Source organism: Stenella coeruleoalba, assembly GCF_951394435.1.
Source record: "Stenella coeruleoalba genome assembly, chromosome: X".
Classification (NCBI taxonomy): Eukaryota; Metazoa; Chordata; class Mammalia; order Artiodactyla; family Delphinidae; genus Stenella; species Stenella coeruleoalba.
The window spans coordinates 109,948,027-109,971,133 of NC_137152.1; the positions used below are offsets into that span (position 1 = coordinate 109,948,027).

Genomic DNA, 23,107 nt, shown 5'->3' on the forward strand with positions numbered 1-23,107 from the left:
ACCAAAGGGGAAACTGAGGCGCAAAGAGGAAAGTAACTTGTCCCAAGCCACGGAGCCAGTGGGCAGAGGGCAGAGCCAAGATTCGAACCCCTGTGATCCAAGCTGACACTGGCTATTGCAGCAGTGACCTGCCTCCCTGTGGAAACAGGCCCTCTTCACTGTTCCCTCTGTGCGCTTGGGGGGAAATCTGGAGGATGGAAGTTCCAGACTAAACTACAAAGTCACTTGCCCGTGTAGGTCTACTCAGGGCAATCAAGAGACTCCGGGTGGGGAAGTACGACACCGTGATGTCCCAGTCGCGGCCACCAAACCGCACACAAAACATCTCTGTCGCACTCACTCACCTATTCCCTCCCCTCCGTCTCGCAACCTCTGTCTGCATGTATTTTAAAAGACTCACAGCTTCTTGGCAAGCTGTGCGGGTGCAGCTTCTGCACGCTGTTGTGGATCTCCTGGGACAGGATAGTCGGCAGCTGCTCCAACACCAGCAGCGCCAGGACCTGCTTCATGGTGCGCATCTCAAGCCAAAGCCACCCAGCCGTGGCAAAGCTCCAGAAGCCGCCTGAGGGTTTCTGGGGGACCAGCGGCAGAACACATAGAAGCGCAGATGTCACGCTTCCAAGCTGGGCCTCGCATGGCTCCAGGCGCAGAAACTACTTTGCTATCACAATGAGGACTACTTTTTGCTCCTGGGAGTTGGGGTCAAACGCAGACCATCTTGGTCCGGAAACCAGCTGCGACAGCTGGCGAAGGCGCCTGGCGCCTCAGCCAACAATACACGGAATCCGCAGGAGTCGGCGTACCCCTGGGGCCACCCAGTCCATGAGCCCAACTCCAGCCCAGGCGGAGCAGATTCAAGTGCCTTGGCCTCTGTAGGCTCGCGACAGCGGGGCGCCTGCCCCAGGTCTCGCTTCCACCAGAGCCTCTGGGAGGCACAATCGCAGGCAGCTCTTTCTTCTCTGTCTTGGACCAACACTAAACTTTGGCGTCCAGAGACACACACACTCACAAACTAGCTCGGGACGAATGTGAGGACTACATCTCCAGAATGACATCATCGCCTCTGGCCTGGCCACAACTCACGGCTGACCACCCAGAAGGGAAAATTTGACTCCAGGGGCGGGGCCTGCGGACGACCAATTGGAAGACAAGAGGAGGGGCCATATGGGCTAACCTAAAGACCCAAGAGCCCTCTGGTGGCGGCCGAAAGCAGAGAGGAATGCACGGGGTAGTTTCGTCGAAGCTCGGTTCTTTACGAGAAGAAAATACAAAGGTAGCTAGGCCACTGTGACCCGGGAGCGGAAGATCAGAGTCATTATCCCCAGAAAAGTTTATTGAAATGCAAATTCTCGAGTTCATGCGAGATCCAATGAGTATGGGTGTCGGGGTAGAGCGCAGAAATCTGAATTTTTAAGATTCTCGCAAAAAAATTCTTCCTAAAAAGAGAGGTTTGAGAATCACTGATACAGTCATAACAGATTTAAGGATGTCCCCAGTCGCTCCGGTTACTCTAGGGCTGACGGGAGAGAAGCCCTCACTAGGATCTAGAACTGGAGCACGCCCCACCCAGTCCCCGGGAATCTAGAGTCGCTTAAGACCGGAAATGGGATCGCTTCCAAAAGCGGCCTCAGGCCGAGGGGAGACCAAGGAAACTCCCAGCCTCTCCCGCGTCAGCATCCTTAGGGGCCGAGATCTTTAGGCGAGTGGCGTGTAGCCTGCCGGGGGTTGTAGTCCGCAGCCTGGCCGCGCGCCTGCGCCCTGGGCAGCTGCCCCCGGTGAGCCTGGGAGAGCCGTGGGCGCTGAGGCGGTGAGTCCCGGAGCGGTCAGAGGGCGTGGCCGTCCCTGGGGCGCGGGCGCGGGGAGCGGGGCTCCCTTCCCGCTCGGGCTGCGCTAACCGGCCGCTTCCAGCCCCGGTCCGGGTGCGGGCACGGGAAGGAGCGACGGGCGGCGGGCCCCTGTCCGGCCCGGATCCCCGCCGCCGCTCCCTGCGACCCGGCCGGGCCTTCCCGGGCTTCTCCTGGGCGGGGAGCGCCCCTCCGGGCGGCGGGACATCCTCCCCAGGGAGCACGCTCGGGGCGCGCCGCGGCCCCCCGATTTTAAGCCGGTTTTTAGGCTTGTCCCCCTATCCTTTCCCCGAGTGCCCTCTCTTTACACCCTTCTTCATCCACGGGCCCTGTGGGCCGGCTTCATTCAGGAGGCTTTGAGGAGAAGCCATCAGCCCCGGGGTGGAGTGAAGTTTTCATCCGGAAGGGCCGACGGGGAGAAAGGCGGAGGGTCAAGTCCCTGGTCGGCGTGGTGGAAGGTTGGGGACCGTCCGCGGAGGGCTGCCCAGCTGTGAGGCTGGAGCGCATTCAAGGCGGGTCCATAGCCCAAACCAGCACGGTCCCTGGATGCCCTCCAGCGACGGTTAGGTGCCTTGGCGGGGTGGGGTGGGAGGAAATAGAAGCTTCCTAGGAAATGAGCTTTCCTGAGCGCTTCCTCTGTGCCAGGCACACTGCTGTTCCTTTCCCTGCGCTGGGATCCGCCTCAGGAACTTCTATGAAAGAGATGCCGTGATTATCTCGTGTTAGCGACAGAAGCCCTGGGCGTCAGGGACTCAGAGCTAGCATGTTATCACGAGATGGGTCTGCCGCTGAAGCCCAGGCTGCCATCAAGATAACGGTGCTATGGGGGCAGTGCCCATCTGGCATGACTGGGTGAGATCATGAGCATATTTTTCCTTGTCCCACCACCCCAAGGAAGAGGACAGGTACATGAGGCGTCCTGGCGAATGCAGACAGAGTGCAGCCGCAGCACACGGGGCGGTGGGGGGAGTGGGCACCGGTGCTGAGACCTGTGGGGACATGTACGTGACGGCCTCTGTGACCTCAGAGGCTGCACTCAGAGAATATGTGGATGTTTGGGACGTGAGCAGTGCGGGAGTCTGTAGATTCCAACCTCCTCCCCACTTCCCTCTGACGTTTACTGTGTGACTTGGGACAAAGTTATTCCGTCCTCCTCAGGTTCACCTCAGTCCCCTCATCTGTATTCAGGGCACAGTACTAGAGCCCACCTCCTAACGTTGGGTGAGGGCTAAATGAACCGATGCGTGTGGGAGGCTTAGAACAGTAGCTGGCACAAGGCGTGATGAATGTGACAGATGTTCTTGGTTATTAATGCAGAACTGATTCCTGCTGGCCTGCCCTGTTGCCATGTGTTTTGCTCATGAGAAAGTCACTTAGAATGCTGTTTCAGGATGAGGATCACGGTGATGTTGCCTGAACTATGCATAACCTCCAGTGGAGAGGAATTAGGGACTGATTGGTGGTTTGCTGTCTTTGCAAGGCATGGCCCTAGCCAAGATGCCCATGGTTGAAGGTGACTAAGGGTTACTCAAAGGTAGATGGACTTTCATGGTTCTTCACCATTGTAAGTATTGCTCCTCCATTTCTTCTGTGGCCTAGCTATATTCAGAAACACAAGACATTTGAAATTAGGCTGGGACTGGGTTTAAAGGCCACTAAATCTGTAGGGGTTCACTGGGTCCATGGAATTCTAGAGCAGAGCTGTCCAATACAACTTTCTGCAAAGATGTCTCTTTTTTAAAATTTTTATTGGGGTATAGTCGATTAACCATGTTGTGTTAGTTTCATGTGTACAGCAAAGTGAATCTGTTATACGTATATCCACTCTTTCTTTAGATTCTTTTCCCAATAGACCATTACAGAGTACTGAGTAGAGTCCTCTGTGCTCTACAGTAGGTCCTTATTAGTTATCTATTTTATATATAGTAGTGTGTATGTGTCAATCCCAATCTTCTAGTTTATCCCTCCCCCACCCCTTACCCCCCGGTAACCATAAGTTTATTTTCTACATCTGTAACTGTATTTCTGTTTTGTCCATAAGTTCATTTGTAGCCTTTTTTTAGATTCCACATATAAGCGATATCATATATTTGTCTTTGTCTGACTTACTTCACTAAGTATGACAACCTCTAGGTCCATCAATGTTGCTGCAAATGGCATTATTTCATCCTTTTTTATAGCTGAGTAATATTCCATTGTATATATGTACCACACAAAGATGTCTCTTGAGCACTTGAAATGTGGCTAGTATGAATGAGAAATTGAATTTTTAGTTTTAATTAATTTAAACTTCCACATGGGACTATTTTATTTTTACTGAGGTGTAGTTAATTCACAGTGTTGTATTAGTTTCAAATATACAGCAAAGTGGTTCAGATATATATGTATTGGGTCAGCCAAAAAGTTTGTTCGGTTTTAAGTGAAAATAAAGAACACATTTTTCATTTTCACGAGAAACCTTATGGAACGACGTATTCACTAACCAAACGAACTTTTTGGCCAACCCAATATGTACATATATGTGTGTGTGTGTGTATATATATATATATATATATATATATATATATATATATATGTTCTTTTTCAGATTCTTTTTCCATTATAGGTTATTATAAGATATTGAGTATAGTTCCCTGTGCTGTACTTGTTGTCTACTTATTTTATATATAGTAGTGTGTATCTGTTAATCCCAAACTCCTAATTTATCTCTCCCCCGACCCACACGGGACTATCGAATACCATATTGGATAGCACAGTTCTAGAGAATCCGTGGATGGTCTTGAAGATTTTGTAAACTTTTTGAAATTGAATTTGCTGTGTAGTGTATCTTTCTAGAAATTGTCCATGACTTTCATCAGATTCTCAAAACCCCCCAAAAGATTATGATCTGCTTCTTTAGGGCTTTGGAGAAAAGTAAGCAAGTTAAGGGAGGTTAGTCTACCCTCTGGTAACCACTGCTGTTTCTCCTTCCTCATTTTGTCCCGTCCTCAGCTTGTAGGTGGCTCTGCCCGGAGGATAACACAAAGAAAGAAATTGGAATCTGCCGCTTCGGGACCCAGATAAATTGTGCAGTGCTGGAAGTTGGCGATGGCTGTGGCCCTGGGTTGTGCAATCCAGGCCTCCTTGAATCAGGGCTCGGTGTTTCAAGAGTATGATACCGACTGTGAGGTCTTCCGCCAGCGCTTCCGGCAGTTCCAGTACAAAGAAGCATCTGGGCCTCATGAAGCTTTCAACAAACTCTGGGAGCTCTGCTGTCAATGGCTGAAGCCAAAGATGCGTTCTAAGGAGCAAATCTTGGAGCTGCTGGTGTTGGAGCAATTCCTAACGATTCTGCCCACAGAGATAGAGACCTGGGTGAGGGAACATTGCCCGGAGAACAGAGAAAGAGTTGTGTCACTGATAGAAGACTTACAGAGAGAACTTGAGATACCAGAGCAGCAGGTGAGAAAAGAGGTTGGGATCTTGGGAATTAGACCAAAAGAAGTAGCAGAGGCAGCTGGGACTGGATCAGACGTTCTGTCTGGTGCCTCAGGATTTCCCTGCAGGGCTTTCCATTTTTTCCTTTCTGCTGGAATTGGCATATGTTTCCTTCTGCTGGAATTGGCATATGTTTCAACTATTAAACCCAACTCCACTTCTATAACAGATATTTGGTAATGTCCCCTTTAGTGTGCTAAAATGAAATTTATAGATAATATAACCTCCTTATATACACCGAATTAGAAAAAAAAATCAATATAATAAGTGCTCTATGGGCCAAATATTGGACAAAGCCTGTTTTTATACAACCCATGAGCTAGTAATGGTTATTACCTTTTTGAAGAGTGGTTTAAAAAAAACGAAGAGGCAACAGACCAATACTACCCACAAAGCCTAGAATATTTACTGTCTGTCTCTTTACAAGAAAATTTTGCCAACCCTGAGCCAAGTAGAGTCTAGAAGGAATATAAAGGAAAAGGAGTGTGATTTCTTATGAATTAATAAGCATGTGAGCGTGCACATATTTGGGCTTGACTGCACCAAAACTTCAGGAGGTTGTCATTTGCTTGAATCTATGCACAGATACATTGGGAAGGCGACAGGCAGAACTTCTGACTGATGTGATACAGCTCAAACACTGTGAGCGGTGTTGCTGTTGGTCATATGATTTCTCAAAGTGGCAAACAACTCTTGGTCAGTCCAAACAATAAGTAGTATAGTCTTCATTTGATTTCCAAAGTAATGCTTTCCTAGAGCATTCAAGTCATGCTAAAATATGCAAAAATATTTTGTGTTTATATGACCAACAGGGTGAGGTCCTTGAAAGGTTCTTTTTACGTACATGAATGTTTGAGGGAACATTCCTAAATTGTTTGGGAGGTGGAACAATTCTGCCCTGTGAATTATTGGGTTGGCCAAAGAGTTTGTTCTGGTTTTTCCATAAGACGTTACAGCAAAACCCGAACGAACATTTTGGCCAGCCGAGTACATAGACTCCCACCTCTGGCTCGTTACATTCTGATAGCCACCACCTGCCATCATAGGCAAAATGCCCCATGGGGGCGGTGGCGCTGGCCTCTGTTCAGAACCATCCAGTGAAAGCCATAGCTGAGCACGGACAGAATCTTTGGGAGAAGAAAGTGTTTGTTGGTGGGCATTAGGGGCACTTCTGCCTGGTGTGTTGATGGGGTCAACTCCCCTTGGAGTCATCCAAGGGTCCCTGTCCCCCTAGGATAGAATGAATTTATGGTTTCCCTTCCTTTCTCCATCTTCTCGGTTTAGCTTACTTTGTATGGTCTAGTCGCGCACCACCCAGAACAGCCACTAGCCAGGGGTGGCTCTGGGGCACTTGCACTGTGGCTAGTCCAAATCGCGATGTGCTGTAAGTATAACACGCACAGCACATTCCAAAAACTTAGTATGAAACAAAAGTCGGTGTAATATCTCGTAACAATTGTTTATATTGATTACATTCTGAAATTATGATATTTTAGATATTTTTGGGTTAAACACTGTGTGTTATTAAGATCAACTTTACCTATTTCATTTTTTGTTTCATATGGCTGCTGGTACATTTAAAAGGACATGGGTGGCTTGCATTATATTGCTACTGGGCAGGGCTGGTCTGGACTTCAGTGACGGTTCTGGCATTTCCCCCAGCTCGATAGACAGGAAATGCTCTTGGAAGAACTGGCACCAGTGGGAATGGCACACATACCGCCAAACATCCACCTGGAGTCACCCCCACTCCAAGTAATGGGACCTGCCCCGGAGGTCCCAGTGGCAGAGGCGTGGATCCCACAGGCAGGGCCGCAGGAGCTGAGCTTCGGTGCTGCTGGGGAAGGCCAGCCCTTTCTGGACCCTGGTAAGGCAAGGGTTTTATTTCCTTTCTTTGGTTTCCATTTTGAGAGCTCAAGAGCTCTCCAGGGTTGAGGTTGCTTAGAATACCGATAACCTGATGGAAACAGGCCACTCTGATCAAGAGTAGAAGGAGGAGGGACTTCCCTGGCGGTCCAGTGGTTAAGACTTTGCCTTCCAAATGCAGGGAGTATGGGTTTGATCCCTGGTCAGGGAGGTAAGATCCAAATGCAGGGAGTGTGGGTTCGATCCCTGGTCAGGGAGCTAAGATCCCACCGGCCCCGTGGACAAAAAACCCAAAACATAAAACAGAAGCAACATTGTAACAAATTCAGTAAAGACTTTAAAAATGGTCCACATCAAAAAAATCAAAAAATAAAAAAAGAGCAGAAGGAGGAAATATCTCTCTGGGGATAGCTGGGCACAAAGCACCTTCAATCGAATGGGATTGAAAACCCCATAAGCTAATGACCCTGCTCAGGAAGCCTATTTTTCTCTTTTCAATTTTTTTTATTGTGGTAAAATACCCACGACCTAAGGTTTGCCACCTTAACCATTTTTATGTGTACAGTTCAGTGGCATTGAATACATTTATAATTTTGTGGAGCCATTACCAATATCCATCTCCATAACTATTTTCATCTTGTAAAACTGAAACTCTAGACCCATTTAAACAATAACTCCCCATTTTTACATTCCACCACCGCCCCCCACCCCCGGCAACCACCATTCACCTTTCTGGCTTATTTCACTTAGCATAATGTCCTCAGGGTTCAGAATTTCCATCCTTTTAATGGCTGAATAATAATCCTTTGTATGTATATATCACATTTAGCTTATCCATTTTCCATAAACGTATACTTGGGCTGCTTCTACATCTTAGCTATTGTGAATAATGCTTCTGTGAACATGGATGTAAAAATATCTGTTTGAGACCCTGCTTTTACTTCTTTTGGGTATATAACCAGAAGTGAAATTGCTGGATCATACGGCATTTCTAGTTTTAATTAATTTTTTGAGGTACTTCCATTCTGTTTTCCACAGAGACTGTACCATTTTATGTTCCCACCAACTTTGCACAAGGTTTCCAATTTCTCCACATCTTCACCAACACCTGTTTTTTTTTTTGATAGTAGCATTCCTAATGGGTGTGAGGTGGTATCTCACTGTAGTTTTGATTTGCATTTTCCAAATGATTAGTGATGTTGAGCATCTTTTCATGTGCTTATTGACCATTTGTAAATCTTCCTTGGAGAATGTCTAATCAGGTCCTTTGTACATTTTTGATTTTTTTTTTGGTGTTGTTGAATTTTAGAGTTCTCTATATATGCTGGATATCCATCCTTTATCAGGTATATGATTTGCAAATATTTTCCTCATTCAGTGGGTTGCTACCCTGGGGTCTCTAGTACACAAGACAGAAAATCAGTCCCAGGCACCTTGGAGCTTCAGCTCCTATGGATGATTCAGATATGAAAATAGGACTGTAAAATGATGTATTGGAGGGAGTAGGATGCTATGGGAGCTCATAGGATTGCCACCTAACCAGCTTTTTGGCAGAGAGGGAAGGCATCCCTGAGGAAGGGGGATCTGGGTAGACACCTACAAGATGAATTGCAGTAAGCCTGCTGAGTGGTGGAAGTGGGGAGGGGAGAGGGCTTTGGACAGAATGGGCAGCCTATGCAAAGGCTCAGAGGGCTAGAGAGCATGGCATATTTGAAGACTTCCTGCTGCAGTGTGAGGGCGCAGAGGAGAAGCAGAGGAGCCAGAGTTGCACTGAAGAGGCTGGAGAGAGAAGCAGGGTCCTGGATCTTGAAGAACTTTGTCAGCCTTGTTGAGAAGATATGCTTTATTACCAGGACAGTGGGGAACCGCTGGATGTTCTTAAGTAAGGCAGGGATATACACAGATTTGCATTTAGAAGGTCACTCTGGCTACAATAATAGAGGGAAGACTGGAAACAGCTATCCTGCAATCATCCACCTTAGAGAGCATGATTTTCTGGTCTAAGATTGTGTCGGTGGTGGTAGAGAGAAAAAGACCAATTTGAAAGATAAGTAGGAAATAGAAATTATGGGACTTGGTGATTGACTGGGTGTTGGATGAAGAAGAAAAAGAGGTTAAGGATGGTATCCAGGATTCTGGCCAATGAACTGGGAAGAGTGATAATATTATTCACTGACACAGAGAACAGAAGAGAGGATCAGATTTGGTGGGTCAATGTGAGTTTAGATTTGACCATGTTGACCATGTGGAGTTTGAGGTGTTTGTGGGTCTCTAGATATTTTAAAATAAAGGTGACAAAAAAGAAAAACCAACAACTACATATGTATGTATATTATGGTCAAAGCAGAACTATATAATATTGTCATTTACGTTCCAATCTTTACATTACCTATGGTCTATAGTCTGTTTAAAAGTTCTAAAAAATCTGTAATTTTGTATGTATGCCAGCAACAAGTAGTGAAACTTAGCTAGAAATATTTAATGATAAATGTTTTTGCACATGCACTCTCATTCCCCATGTTAATTTGCTCCTCTTAGCAACAGTCCCAGGTACAAAGATCACAGATGATGCAGAACAGCAATGTTGCTCTTGATTGTAATACTTTACTCTTTAAAGCACGGGAATGTCCAGTGTGTTCAACAAGGAAGAGATAGAATGAGTTAAACAAGTAAAATATACCAATTTGGAGGAGAGGAAACTACCGCTTTTTCATCACTGTTAAAGTGATATATTATGCTTTGCAAAATGATGCAAGACTTATTGTTCTATAATTTAAAGGTTGCTTATACTTTTACTGGTTTTTTTTTAAATGAAAACATCTTCGGTATATTACATGAAGCACATCATATTGTAGGCTGAGTGAGTGAAAAGCACAGGATGCTGGCAGAATAGAAGAAATTTCAAAGTAATGGAAGAGGTCAGTTGATTTTATATTAAAGTTTGGAATGTATTCCCTGTTAGCAAAACATTAAGTTGTTGGGTATATATAAAATGGAAAAAAATATATGTATATACATACATATATTCACCTAATGATATTCATTTAATGTGAATACAGAGGGGGGTGGGAAGAGAAAATAAGAGAGAAAGAGGGAAAAGAACTTAAGTAGAAAATATAAAGAGATCTAAGAAATACATAAGCTTTAAAAAATCCCTTATTAAAAAAAAAATCCCTTATTTGAATTCAAGCCAGACACGCCAGATGTTAGAGATAGGCAAAAATATTAGAATGTCTGCAATAAGAAAGAAAAGATGTGCTGGTCCTAAAAATATAAAGTATACCATGCTTATCTTTGAAAGTCTGGAGTTCAAAATTAGTACACCAAATTTGGAACAATTTTCATTTGCCAAAGCCTCAGATTTTTTTAATTTAACCGCATGAGCTTACACTAGGAAATTGTATACAAAATGTCAAAGGTCACATCTTTTTGGTGATGCAGGATATGAGAGATGAAAATTTAAAGTAAAAAGTAGGGCAAAAAATGCTGTCTGCAGAGCAACAAAAGAGTCTTGTAACTTAAATTTCTTTATACTAAATGATGTATCATTAGCTAATATCCAGCCCTAACAATAGTAATGATATTTCTTGGTACAGTGGAGACTTTATGACACAATGTTTGATAATGGGGCTTAATGAAGTCATTCCCTGAGCCTGGGATGGGGGGAACATTCATCAATCAAGCACCTTCTTTGTTAACCTCAAGTTGCTTTTTCCCTCTTTGTATTAGATAGCTTTTGCTGAATAACAAATTACCCCCCAAAATTTAGTAGCTTAAAAGAAAAAGCACTTATCACTTCACAGTTTCTGAGAGTCAGGAATTTGGGAGTGGTTGACAGGGTGTTTCTGGCTCAGAGCTGCTCATGTAGTTGCTGTCAAGATGTCAGCAGGGGCTGGCAGGAGACCTCAGTTCCCTGCTAAGCAATCTTCTCCATAGGCTGCCTGAGTGTCCTCACAACACAGCAGCAGATTTTCCCCAGAGCAAACGAATCAAGAGAAAGCAAGGAGGATGCCACAATGTTTTTGATGAACTAGTCACACACCATCACTTCTACCATATTCTATTCATTAGAAGAAAGTCACTAAATCCAACCCACACTTAAGGGGAAGAAAATTAAACTCCACCACTTGAAGGGAAAAATATCAAAGAATTTGGAGCTATATTTTAAAACAAGTATGCACCTACGCTTCCCTGTCCCTACTAGCCTTTTACTTTATACTTCAGTTTTTTTAGGTCAGAAAGTAGTTTTTAAATTGAAGTGTAGTTGATTTACAATATTGTGTTAGTTTCAGGTGTACAACATAGTGATTCAGTATTTTTATAGACTATACTCCATTTAAAGTTATTATAAAATATTGGCTATATTCCCTGTGCTGTGCATTATATCCTTGTATCTTTTTTTCTTTTTCTGCAGTCAATTTTTCTTGAGTAAATTTCTTCAGTTAATTAGGTCAAATAAAATATACCCATGATGAGTCTCTTGGCTATAACCATGAGGTGAGTTTAACATCCTGGACAACACATTATCATCACTTGGAAACTAAGGTCTAAGGTTCTAGACTATAGTCTAAAAGACAGAAGCAATGGTTAAATTTAAGGTAATAGGCTTTGGTTTCTATTTGTAGGACCCTCTTATTTTATACCAACTGAATAGCAACTGATGTTTCTTCTGTTGCTGTAAAACCACTCATCCAATGGTAATAGCAGCTACACAGACTAGTCTGCATTGAGGGTGAAGAGAAGAGCCCCCTGACAGAAGTAGAAATTAGAGCCTGCTTTCTGACTGCCATTCAACATTGATTCAAAGCCCTGGAGCCAAGCTATAAAATATACAGTGAGCATCCTTGTGTATATACAGGTGTCAATAGGCTAAATTTCTAGAAGTGGGGTTGATTGGTTAATGGGTATTTAAAACTTTAATAGATATTGTCAAATTGTCCTCCAAAATTGTTGTACCAATTTATTCTCCCACCACAGCATATGAGAGGGCCAAATTCTCCTTGCCTTCACTTATTCTGTATCATCAAAGTGTTTGATCTTTGCTGTATAAAAGTCATAACTGTTATCACCATGTTAGCAGATAGAAGGAGGGCTGATATCTGTGAAAACCTTTTCAATAAGCGTCCAATTCATTCAGCATCTGTGATGGTATACTATGGAGTGTGTAAGAGTAGAGGATAGGAACTAACGTCAGAAGGGTGGAAGATGGGTCAAGGAATGGTCAGTAGCCTCCGCTGACATGGGTCATGAGCACAGGTTGGGAAATGCAAACTGGTTATAGTGTCAGGAGCAGGGCTCTGAGAGTCCAGGAAGTGGAGGCTGAGTGCACCAGAGACACAAGGATCTGAATGTTATGTAGGATGTAGGACGACAAGGTGAGTGGGGGGCGAGGTTGGTAGATAATTAAGAAGTTCATCCAAGAAGAAGCTCAAGTATGAGCACGTGTTCTCTGTATCCAGAGATGGTGTAAGGTGCAAAGTTAGGTTATTGAGATTTTTCTTCCTTTCGAATATAGGCATTCATAGCTATAAATTTCCCTCTAAGCACTGGTTTTACAGTCCTAAGTTTTCATTTTCATTTCGTTTCCATTTACCTCAAAATACTTCTAATTTCCCTTTTGATTTCTTCTTTGACTGATTGGTTACTTAGGAGTATGTTGTTCAATTTTGAAATATTTGTGAAGTTCCCAGTTTCCTTTCTGTTATTTATTTATAATTTCATTCCATTTTGGTGGGAGAATATACTTTGTAATTGTGATCCTTTAACATTTTTTATAAATTTTTATTCATTTATTTTTATCTTGGGGCTGCATTGGGTCTTCTTTGCTGCGCGCGGGCTTTCTCTAGTTGTGGCGAGCGGGGGCAACTCTTCATTGTGGTGTGCGGACTTATTGCGGTGGTTTCTCTTGTTGTGGAGCACGTGCTCTAGGTGCATGGGCTTCAGTAGTTGTGGCACGTGGGCTTCAGTAGTGGTGGCACGCAGGCTCTAGAGCGCAGGCTCAGTAGTTGTGGCGCACGGGCTTAGTTGCTCCGCAGCATGTGCGGTCTTCCCAGACCAGGGCTTGAACCCGTGTCCCCTGCACTGGCAGGCGGATTCTTAACCACTGCACCACCAAAGAAGTCCTCTTTAACATTTTTGAACATTTGTTTTACGGTATAGTATCTCAACTGTCCTGTAGAATTTTCTCTGTGCACTTGAGAAGCATGTATATTCTGCTGTTGTTGGTTGGAGTGTTCTATAAATGTCTGTGATGTTTAGTTGGTTTATGGTAATTTTTAAGTCTTCTGTTGTTGATCATCTGCCTAAATTTCCTATCCAATAGTGCAAGGAGATAGTGAAGTCTCCAACTCTTACTATTCAATTGCCTATTTCTTTTACTATTTCTGTCCATTTTTCCTTCATGTATTTTGGTATTCTCTTATTAAGTGCACGTATGGTTATAATTGTTACATCTTCCTGATGGATTGATTCTTTTATCATTATAAAATGATTCTATTTATCTCTAATAACTTTTTTGTTTTAATGTCTATTTTGTATGATATTAATATAGTCATTCTAGCTGTCTTGTGGTTACTACTTGCATGATATATCTTTTTCCATTCTTTTCCATTCAATCTATTTGTATCTTTGAATCTGAAATGTGTCTCCTTAGACAGCATATATTTCATATTCATTTTCGAAAGATAGCATTTCTGGATATAAGATTCTTGGTTGACAGTTTTTATTTTTCCAGTCTGACAATCTCTGCCTTTTGATCGAGTTGTTTAATTCATACCATTTAATCTTATTTTTGATATGGTTGGATTTATATCTGCTATTTCACTTTTTGTTTTTGTATGTGTCTCATATCTGTTTTGCTCCTCTATCCCTCACTTACTGCTTTCTTTGACACTAAGTAAATATTTTCAATGTAAAATTTATGTACTTTAATGAATTTTCACTATTTTTAAAGCTATTTCCTTAGTGATTACTCTAGGATTTATTATGTACATCTTAACTTATCATAATCAGCTTCGGATTTATACTAACAATGTCAGTGAGCTATAGAAATATTTCTCCTATGTAACTCTATTCCCTTTTTCCCCTTTTGGGGTGTTACTGTCATACATATTATATCAAAAATGTTACAAACTCAACAATATCTTGTTATAGTTATTACTTTATATAATTTTAAGACTTTTAAAGGAGCTGGGAGAAGAAAGGAAAACAAGTATATGTTATAGCTTTTGTTATATTAACATTATTTATCATTTCTGATTTTCTTCATTTTTCCTGTGGATTCAAGTTACTAACTGAAGTCATTTCTTTAGCCCAGTACAGCTTTCTCCTACCCACTTCATTTGTGCTGTTATTGGCAAATAGAATACATTTCTATATGTTATTTGCCCAACAATATACTACATACATACTGTTTTACATAATTACTTTTAAAATCTTTTAAGACAAGAAACAGAAATTTGTATTTGTACTGTCTTTTATAATTAAATAATTACCCTTACTTGTGCCCTTTGTTTTTCCATGTAGATTCAGGTACTGTTTGGGATCACTTGCTTTCAGACTAAGGAACTTCCTTTAGTGTTTCATGTTAGGCAAGTCTGCTACCAATGAATTCTCATCAGTTTTTGTTTATCAGAAATGTTATTTCATATTCATTTTCGAAAGATAGCATTTCTGGATATAAGATTCTTGGTTGACAGTTTTTATTTTTCTTTGAACACTTTGAATATATTATCCCACTGTCTTCTGGCCTCTGTTGTTTCTGATGAGAACTCAGCTTTTAATCTTGCTAGGGTTCCCTTGTAAGTGGCAAGTCATTTTTCATTTGCTGTCTTTCAAGGTTTTTTCTTCTTATTTGGCTTTTAGGATTTTTACTCTGATATGTCTGTTTGTAGATCTCTTTGTAGTTATTGTACATGGAATTTATTGAGCTTCCTAGGTGTGTATATTGATATTTTTAAATACATTTGGGGAGTTTGGGGCCATTATTTCTTCAAATATTTTTTCGGCTCCTTTCTCTCACTCCTCTCCTTCTGGTTCTCTCATTATATATCTGTTGGTGCACTTAATGGTGCCCCACTTTTCTCTGAGACTCCATTCATGTTTCTTCATTCTTTTCTGCCTCTGTTCTTTTCATAGCATAACCTCTATTGATATGTCTTTGAGTTCAGCAATGCTTCTGACAGTTCAGATGTACTCTTGAGCCACTGTAGTGAATTTTTCATTTCAGTCATTGTACTTTTCAACTCCAGAATTACCACTTGATTCTGTTGTCAGACCCAAGTTTTTGTGCCTGGCACACAGTGAGGCCAAACAAACAGAAATGTCGGAGTTTGGAGCAAGGAAAGGTTTATTGCAGGGCCAAGCAAGGAGAACAGATGGCTCATACCTAAAAGACCTGAACTCCCTGATGGGTTTCAGGGAAGAGTTTTTAAAGGCAGCATTTGGAGTGAGGGCTGCAGGGTGCATGACTTTCTTCTGATTGGTTGATAGTGAGGTAGCAGAGTGATGTTTCAGGAATCTCAGTCATCAAGTTTCTGACCAGTCTGGGGTCTCGGAAGGTAGTTACCATCCTCCACCTGGGTGGGGAACCTTAGCTCCTGCAGAACAACTCAAAGATATGTATCAGATTATTTTATACACACACACACACACACACACACACACACACGTATATCTCCCTCCCTTGAGGAGGAACTAGGACTCTGTTTACTGAACTATTGTTTCTTGACTGCTTTTCCTTTGTTTCTGCACTCCCTCACTTCCCTAATTAGTAACTGCTTGAATTTGCTCTTTGGAAGTCAGGGAAGGCCTAGGAGGCTAAAGCCTTTTTCTACAAACAAGAAATGGAGGACACAGAGAGTCCTGCTTGGTTTCAATCCCCCCTTTGCATTGATACTCCTCAATCCTGAGGGGAACAGGTGCCAGACAAGAAAGGGAATAAAATTTTGGATAGAGGGGTTAATCATAAACTCAGCAGAGGAACTCAGTTTTAGGGGGACTCGATTTCAATTATTTTTTAAATAATTTCTATTTATCAATATTTTTTAAATTTAATTATTTATTTATCTTTGGGCTGCGTTGGGTCTTCATTGCTGCGCACGGGCTTTCTCTAGTTGTAGCGAGCAGGGCCTACTCTTTGTTGCGGTGTGCAGGCTTCTCATTGCACTGGCTTCTCTTGTTGTGGAGCATGGGCTCTAGGCGCTCAGGCTTCAGTAGTTGTGGCACGCAGGCTCAGTAGTTGTGGCTCACGGGCTCTAGAGCACAGGCTCAGTAGTTGTGGCGTACGGGCTTAGTTGCTCCACAGCATGTGGGATCTTCCTGGACCAGGGCTTGAACCCATGTCCCCTGCATTAGCAGGCGGATTCTTAACTACTGCGCCACCAGGGAAGTCCCTGTTTATCAATATTCTCTATTTGATGTGATGTAATGCCATCATAATTTACTGTACTTCTTTAATCATGGTTTCCTTTAGTCCTTGAAACACATTCATAATGGCTACTTTGAAGTCTGTTAAATTAGATATCTAGTCAATTTCATAGGCAGATTCTGCTGCCTGCTTTTTTTTTTTTTTCCAGTGTAGGGGTCATACTTTCCTGTTCACATACATGTCTTGTTTTTTGTTGGAAACTGGACATTTTAGATTACATTCTGTAGCAACTGTGTGTCCTTCTTCCCACTCTCCAGAGTTTGTTTATTTGTTTGGTGAGTGGCTGGATTATTTTAGTGAACTCTAGTTCACCCTGCAATATTAAGCATTTGATATTGCCCTCATGGAGCACAGCCTTGGGTGTGCGCATAGTCACCCTGGAATGACAGTAGTTTTTGCAGGGCTTTCTTTGGCTGTCTCTTGCCATGACCAGCCCCAGCTATTAATTACCAGCTAATTGTTCTGTTGCTTCAACAATGCCCTGGAGCATAAATTGCTCTGTAGACTAATTCAGTCAAATTCAGACACCTTAGATGGGCTAGTTCCTGAGGTCAGTTTTTGAGATTTGTTCTGATCCCAGGAGGGCTCCTCCCAGCTGTCTCTTTCCCCAGTTCTCTTCTGCAAACTAGTCAGCCTACAGTTTAGTGTGTATATGCAATAAATCTATCACTCTTTCCAATTGCCTTTCATTACAGCCTCCACTCTTTTTGAGAGTATCCTTAGGCTTGAACGTCTCCTCTCTCTCTTGGAAATGAAGTCAGTTTCTTTGAGAAGACTTTAGGAGCTACCTCTTTTAAGGCCTGCTTGTCCTCTCAGGCCAAATCTCAGATGCATTGCTCTGGAGCTGGAGGTGGGGACAGTAATGTGCTTATCTCTGAGTCACATTGCCACTTTAGGAGCTGAGCACTAAGTCTGAGCCTCAGGTCTCCTTGACTTGCCTTTCCAGGCAAGAAACCACTGCCTTATAATCACAGTTGCCTTACAAAACCACAACTGCCTTGCAAGGGCAATCAGGGCCCTAGTATTCTCAGCAATACTACACCCAAGGTAGATAGATCCTCTATCCCACCAGTGGAGACTGGGTAGATGAAAGGAGCCCTCACCTCTCAGCCACAGTGGCCTGGAATTTAGACTCAACTGTAGATAGCTAAGGGTAGGGTGACAAATGCTGGGGTCCTGCCCCTCCCAGGAAGATATCCCTCTGAATGGGAGCTGGGGGAAAGAGTGCCCCAGGCTCTTGGCTATGCCAGTCTGTAGTGGAGCTGGGAGAGGGCCCAAAGAGAACAGTTTTGGTTTAAATACGTAAGACTCTTGCTGTTCTCTGTAAATTTTAGCAGATTTTTAAAAATATTGGGCTGGCCAAGAAGTTTGTTCAGGTTCTTCTAGAACATCTTATGGCAAAACCCGAACGAACTTTTTGGCCAATCCAATAGATGTTTCCTAATTTTCTAGACTTTGAACATTTCTTTGTTATTTTTAGTAATTTTCACCAGTTTCACTAGGAAATAGGTCTGCAAAGCTCCTCATGGTATCGTGTTGGAAGTCTGTCTCCCTCCCTGCATTTAGATTATAAATTAGTGTTTCACACCTAGGCCTTTGCTACTCTCTCTGCTTATTTCAAGTTTCAGTTTGCTCCTACTTTTATGTAATTGCAGCTTTCCTTTGATCTATGACCTCCATTTTTATTTGACCTCGGTCTCATTACCCTCATCCTATTCTTAGCTTTGAAACCCAAACAAAAACAATATAGTGAATTTAAACAGAATTTTATTCGCAACGCATTTTTGCTTCTTAATCTTAAAAGGTCCTTTTTTCCATGAAAATATAAAATAAGGTATTTTAGTCCACTTCCTCCGTTTTGATATGTTTTAAATTTTAAAGTTTCATCAAATTAACTTGCTGATATTATTTTAATGATGCTAATATTTAAACATCATGCTGCATTTTGATCTCAGATGAGCCACTTGCAACCCAAACTTGATGGCGGGCCGGTTAACTTGGCCAGAGCTGAGGAAGGCGAGGAAGGGGCGTGGAGAGAGGATGGGAGTCAGAGTGGCTCTCCTCAGTGAGGAGAGGGTGGTAGGACACAGCAGATCACTGAATGTAGAAACTTCTCTGGTTGTCCTTAGCTTGACAGTGAGAAACACCCTTTGATGGTTACTTGGGTTAATTTCAAGAGGATCCACTTCTAGTCTTCAGCTGAAACAAGCATAGAGACTGCTTTTCTGGTTGCTAACCCAGTCCGTTTCCATTATAATTTGAAAATCTCAACTGAAATTATTCCAGTAAGCAGTTGTATAACTTCTGGCTTTACCTCTCTCTCTTTACGTAGTACTCAATATCAGCATTTCTCAGTTTTAATGTGCCAAAACTTTATGAAGATTTACTTCATAGTTTGGCTCTAACCTAAATAAATCTATTATCAAAATAGATACGGTAGCAGTTTATTGTATTGATTTCTGCACAGAATTGATTTACTCCCTTTCCATAGGTTAGAAGAGAATAGCCTTGTTTTGTTCTTGTCTTAAAGAAAACTAAGACTCTTGCAAGAGATTCCAGATGACATAATAGTAGTTGAGGAGGACGTAGATATTAAGGGCCATATGTCCAAGATATCAGCCTCAACTCTGGAAAAATCTTTGGTGACCTAAACTATTATGCTTCTCATCTTTCTTCTGGCCAGGATATCCAATACCAAAACTCGACGTGAGCTTTCCATTGGAGCATAGAGAAGAGGCATGGGTGAAGGAACTACAAGATTCCAAAGAAATTAAGCAATTACTCGATTCCAAGTTAGGTAAGTAATCATTCGTTGATAACACAGAAGAAAGAAAAGAAAAAAATCAACTTTGAACAAGGTAAAGAGTTTTGGATTCTATTGTACTTAAGAATGTCTCTATTTCTACCAGTGGTTTAATATAACTCATTTTCCTTCATGTTCTTTTCAATGTGGGACACAGTGACATCTGCATTCTGTTTCTTCTCTCAGGTTTTGAGATCGGGATAGAAAATGAAGAAGCTACTTCAGAAAAACAGAAAAAAATGGAGAATATGTATCCATTTATTGTTACTTTAGAGGGGAATGCTCTTCATGGCCCCATTTTGCAAAAAGACTATGTACAGTTAGAAAATCAATGGGAAACCCCCCCAGAGGATTTACAGAGAGATTTAACAAAACTTGTAGAGCATCAGAACCCCTCAGCAGGAGAGAAACCTGAGAGCTCCAACTTGGAAGAACCCCTCAACGCTAGACCCCATAAGAAAAAGAGTCCAGGAGACAAACCTCACCGATGTTCTCAGTGTGGGAAATGTTTTGCTCGGAAGTCACAGCTTACAGGGCACCAGAGAATTCATTCAGGAGAGGAACCTCATAAGTGCCCTGAATGTGGAAAAAGATTCCTTCGTAGTTCAGACCTTTACAGACACCAACGACTTCATACGGGGGAGAGACCCTATGAATGCACGGTGTGTAAAAAGCGATTCACTCGGCGGTCACACCTTATAGGGCACCAGAGAACCCACTCTGAAGAAGAAACATATAAATGCCTTGAGTGTGGGAAAAGCTTTTGTCATGGATCAAGTCTTAAAAGACATCTGAAAACTCATTCAGGTGAGAAACCTCATAGATGTCATAATTGTGGGAAAAGTTTTAGTAGGCTGACAGCTCTTACTTTGCACCAGAGAACTCACACTGAAGAGAGACCATTTAAATGTAATTACTGTGGGAAAAGCTTTAGACAGAGACCAAGCCTTGTTATTCATTTAAGAATTCATACAGGGGAGAAGCCATACAAGTGTAGCCATTGTTCTAAAAGCTTCAGACAGAGAGCAGGCCTTATTATGCACCAAGTCACTCACTTTAGAGGTCTTCTTTAAGGATTGTTAAAGGAAGCAAGTCCTACAGAGATTGACAGTAACTCAAAAAACAAAATCTTAAACCTGCAGCATCCTGTTTGTCTTGGAAGAATTTTTTTGTTTGAGCTTATAAGAACAGCTTTTTTTTTCTACTTTAAAAACCCATCTTCCAAGTCATATGAATTCTAGAGTATCTATCTACTCTTGCAGTTTTCCTAGATTTGATTTATTCTGTCTCTACAACTCTTATTTTTTTATTACATTGAAAAATTTTGTGAACCAAGCCAACCGTATCATAGATGTAAGCATAAAAATAATGGCAATCCTTTTCAGGGTAGGGTCAACATAATGGATAATCATATTTATCTGACATATCTATTATAGCAACACTATAATTATTCTGCTGTCATTATTAAAGGTGATTATATTAGTTTAAAGCTTTATATGTGTCCCAAGTGGCAAGAAAGGAGACAGTGTATTTTATGAAATAATAAAAATGTGTTAGGAACACATGGATGAAGACGATTTCATTTGCCTGGTATGAACTGGGTTCTTTCCACTGAAAATTTTATTTTTGAGGAAATTAGAATTTTAATCTTTACTTTTGAATTTTGCAAAGGTGGCTAGTCTGCTTAGTTGCAGCCTGGGGTGATGCGGCTTAGAGCTGAGTATTGATTTGATGATTTATTTTGTTCCCAGAATAAGTCAGCTCTTTGTGGAAGAACCCATTTGACAGTTGAAGCTATACAAGTGGAATCTAATTTAATTTAGGTTGACTGAGGAACCAGTGTCCATTGCTTTTCACTCTCCTTTGCTATCCAGCTATGTATCTCTCAGTGCTTTTAAATTTTACCCATCCTTTAATTCAGTGTCTCCCTAAGTGTGTGTCATAGAACACCTAGTTATACAAGATAGTCTGCAAATAAGTTTGGGAATCACTTCCTGCTGTTTCTGCTTTGTAGATTCACAGCGCACATCAGCATATAAGAATTCTGAGAGGTCCTCTGGTAAAGGCGGAAAAAGCACCTCTTTTGGCTCAGTGTTTTACAATCCTGTTTGAGCCCAGAACCCTTTTTCATGTATACCCAGTAATGACCCACAAAGCTAGTATTCTGCAAATATGCTTTGGAACACACTGCCTTTAACAGATATTTCTATAGCTATCTGTATATTCTGATTGTTCTCAAGCCTAGTTATCTCCAGTTGTCTCAAGGGTGTTATGAAAAACTCTTTAAACTTATATGTTTTTTATGTAACACACACACGTTATTTAAGGAGGTGAAGGTCACTAATTCAGATATTTATACGTTGCTCAGTGATTCACAGCCTCTTTGAATTTTACTTATAATCTCACACACACACATTGCTACTTATATAAATGTTCTCATATAATAGTGGTAATGACTCAAGTTCCTGTAGCAAGGGAAGAACTCTCTTTGTCAGTTAAAGCTGTTAATACATGAAAATATTCATTCAGCCTAGTTCCTTGTAAAATACAAGAAATAGGACATTCAAGTATTTCCCCTTTATGAGGATACCAGTCATCCTTTCCTTAAACTAGAATTACAGAAAGTATATTTTTTTCTATTCCATTGAAGTTCTTGGAAGTGATATTTAATAGAAGCATTTTGGGGTATCTACTATGTGCCTAACTAGTCCTGTTCTAGGCTTAATGAAAACTAGTAAAGAAATTAATTCATAAAGAGTTTATAATATCTTTAGTTAAACAAGAGTTGGGAAACAAATGGAGAGCAATGCAAGAGAGTTTGTAGTTAAGTGCCAAATCATATCAAGTGCTAGAGCCAGGATGTGTCTTTCATTTTTGTCATCTAGGTCCCAGTATGATGCTGCTATAAGTTTGGGGTTAAAATTGAGATCCCAGTAGCAATAAACATGGAACATGGGAGGAGTCTGAATGTAGAGGTGAATAATACCGAATGTAATGGCTTCTCTTTTCTCTCTTGTGGAATTGCATTCAAACCAGGACAGTGCCTTAGAATGGATGTGCCCAACTGCTCTGTATCTATGCAATATTTTAATAAAGTGGAAATGTATGTGCCCTTCCTGCTTCAATCACATTAACTAATTGTTTGAACAACTTAGAGATGCTTCCCTGAGCAGTGGCAACAAGCACCACGATGGACTCCTGCCCCCAACCTCAGTTGGAATCACTTTACTCCCTGCAACCATGGTGCTGGGTTTATGTACCAGTTTTAGCATTTAATACAATCAATTTAGCTAGTAGTGTTAGTTGCAATCATAATATGAGCTGTATCATCTATATCATAAACACACATGACTGGATTTTACAGGGTAGAGAACATCTATTATTCATTTCTTTGTCATAGTGTCTTGTATATAATAAGCACTAATAAATATTTGTGGCATTGAATCAAGAATTATGTGAAATAGTCCTTGGAAACATATCATAGTTAAAACATTGTGTGGATGTGCCTAATTATACTTCTGAGCATTTCAAAAAGATAAGGGCAAAATATAGTACGTACCTCCTAAGTATTACGAATAGCAAAACGCGGTACCCACCTCATAAGTACTATGAAGATTAAATGAAATATATGTTTTTCAGGCCTCACACAGTGTACACTTTCAATAAATATCCAGCATATCGTATCTTAAG

The 23,107-nt window shown here is 41.7% G+C and overlaps 1 protein-coding gene across 2 annotated transcripts; it reads left to right on the forward strand.

Moving 5' to 3' along the window:
• Positions 1 to 1,773: 1,773 nt before the first annotated feature.
• Positions 1,774 to 22,904, forward strand: ZNF449 (zinc finger protein 449). Of its 2 annotated transcripts, XM_079910025.1 has the most exons (6): positions 1,783 to 1,807; positions 3,162 to 3,408; positions 4,836 to 5,285; positions 6,984 to 7,188; positions 19,298 to 19,411; positions 19,604 to 22,904. In XM_079910025.1, the coding sequence occupies exons 3-6, from the start codon at positions 4,932 to 4,934 to the stop codon at positions 20,488 to 20,490; spliced, it is 1,560 nt and encodes a 519-aa protein (XP_079766151.1). In that variant the 5' UTR covers positions 1,783 to 1,807; positions 3,162 to 3,408; positions 4,836 to 4,931; the 3' UTR covers positions 20,491 to 22,904. The 2 variants fall into 2 exon arrangements, with proteins under 2 accessions (XP_079766152.1, XP_079766151.1); XM_079910026.1 differs by lacking the exon at positions 3,162 to 3,408 and having other exon boundaries at positions 1,774 to 1,807.
• The last annotated feature ends 203 nt before the right edge of the window (positions 22,905 to 23,107 follow it).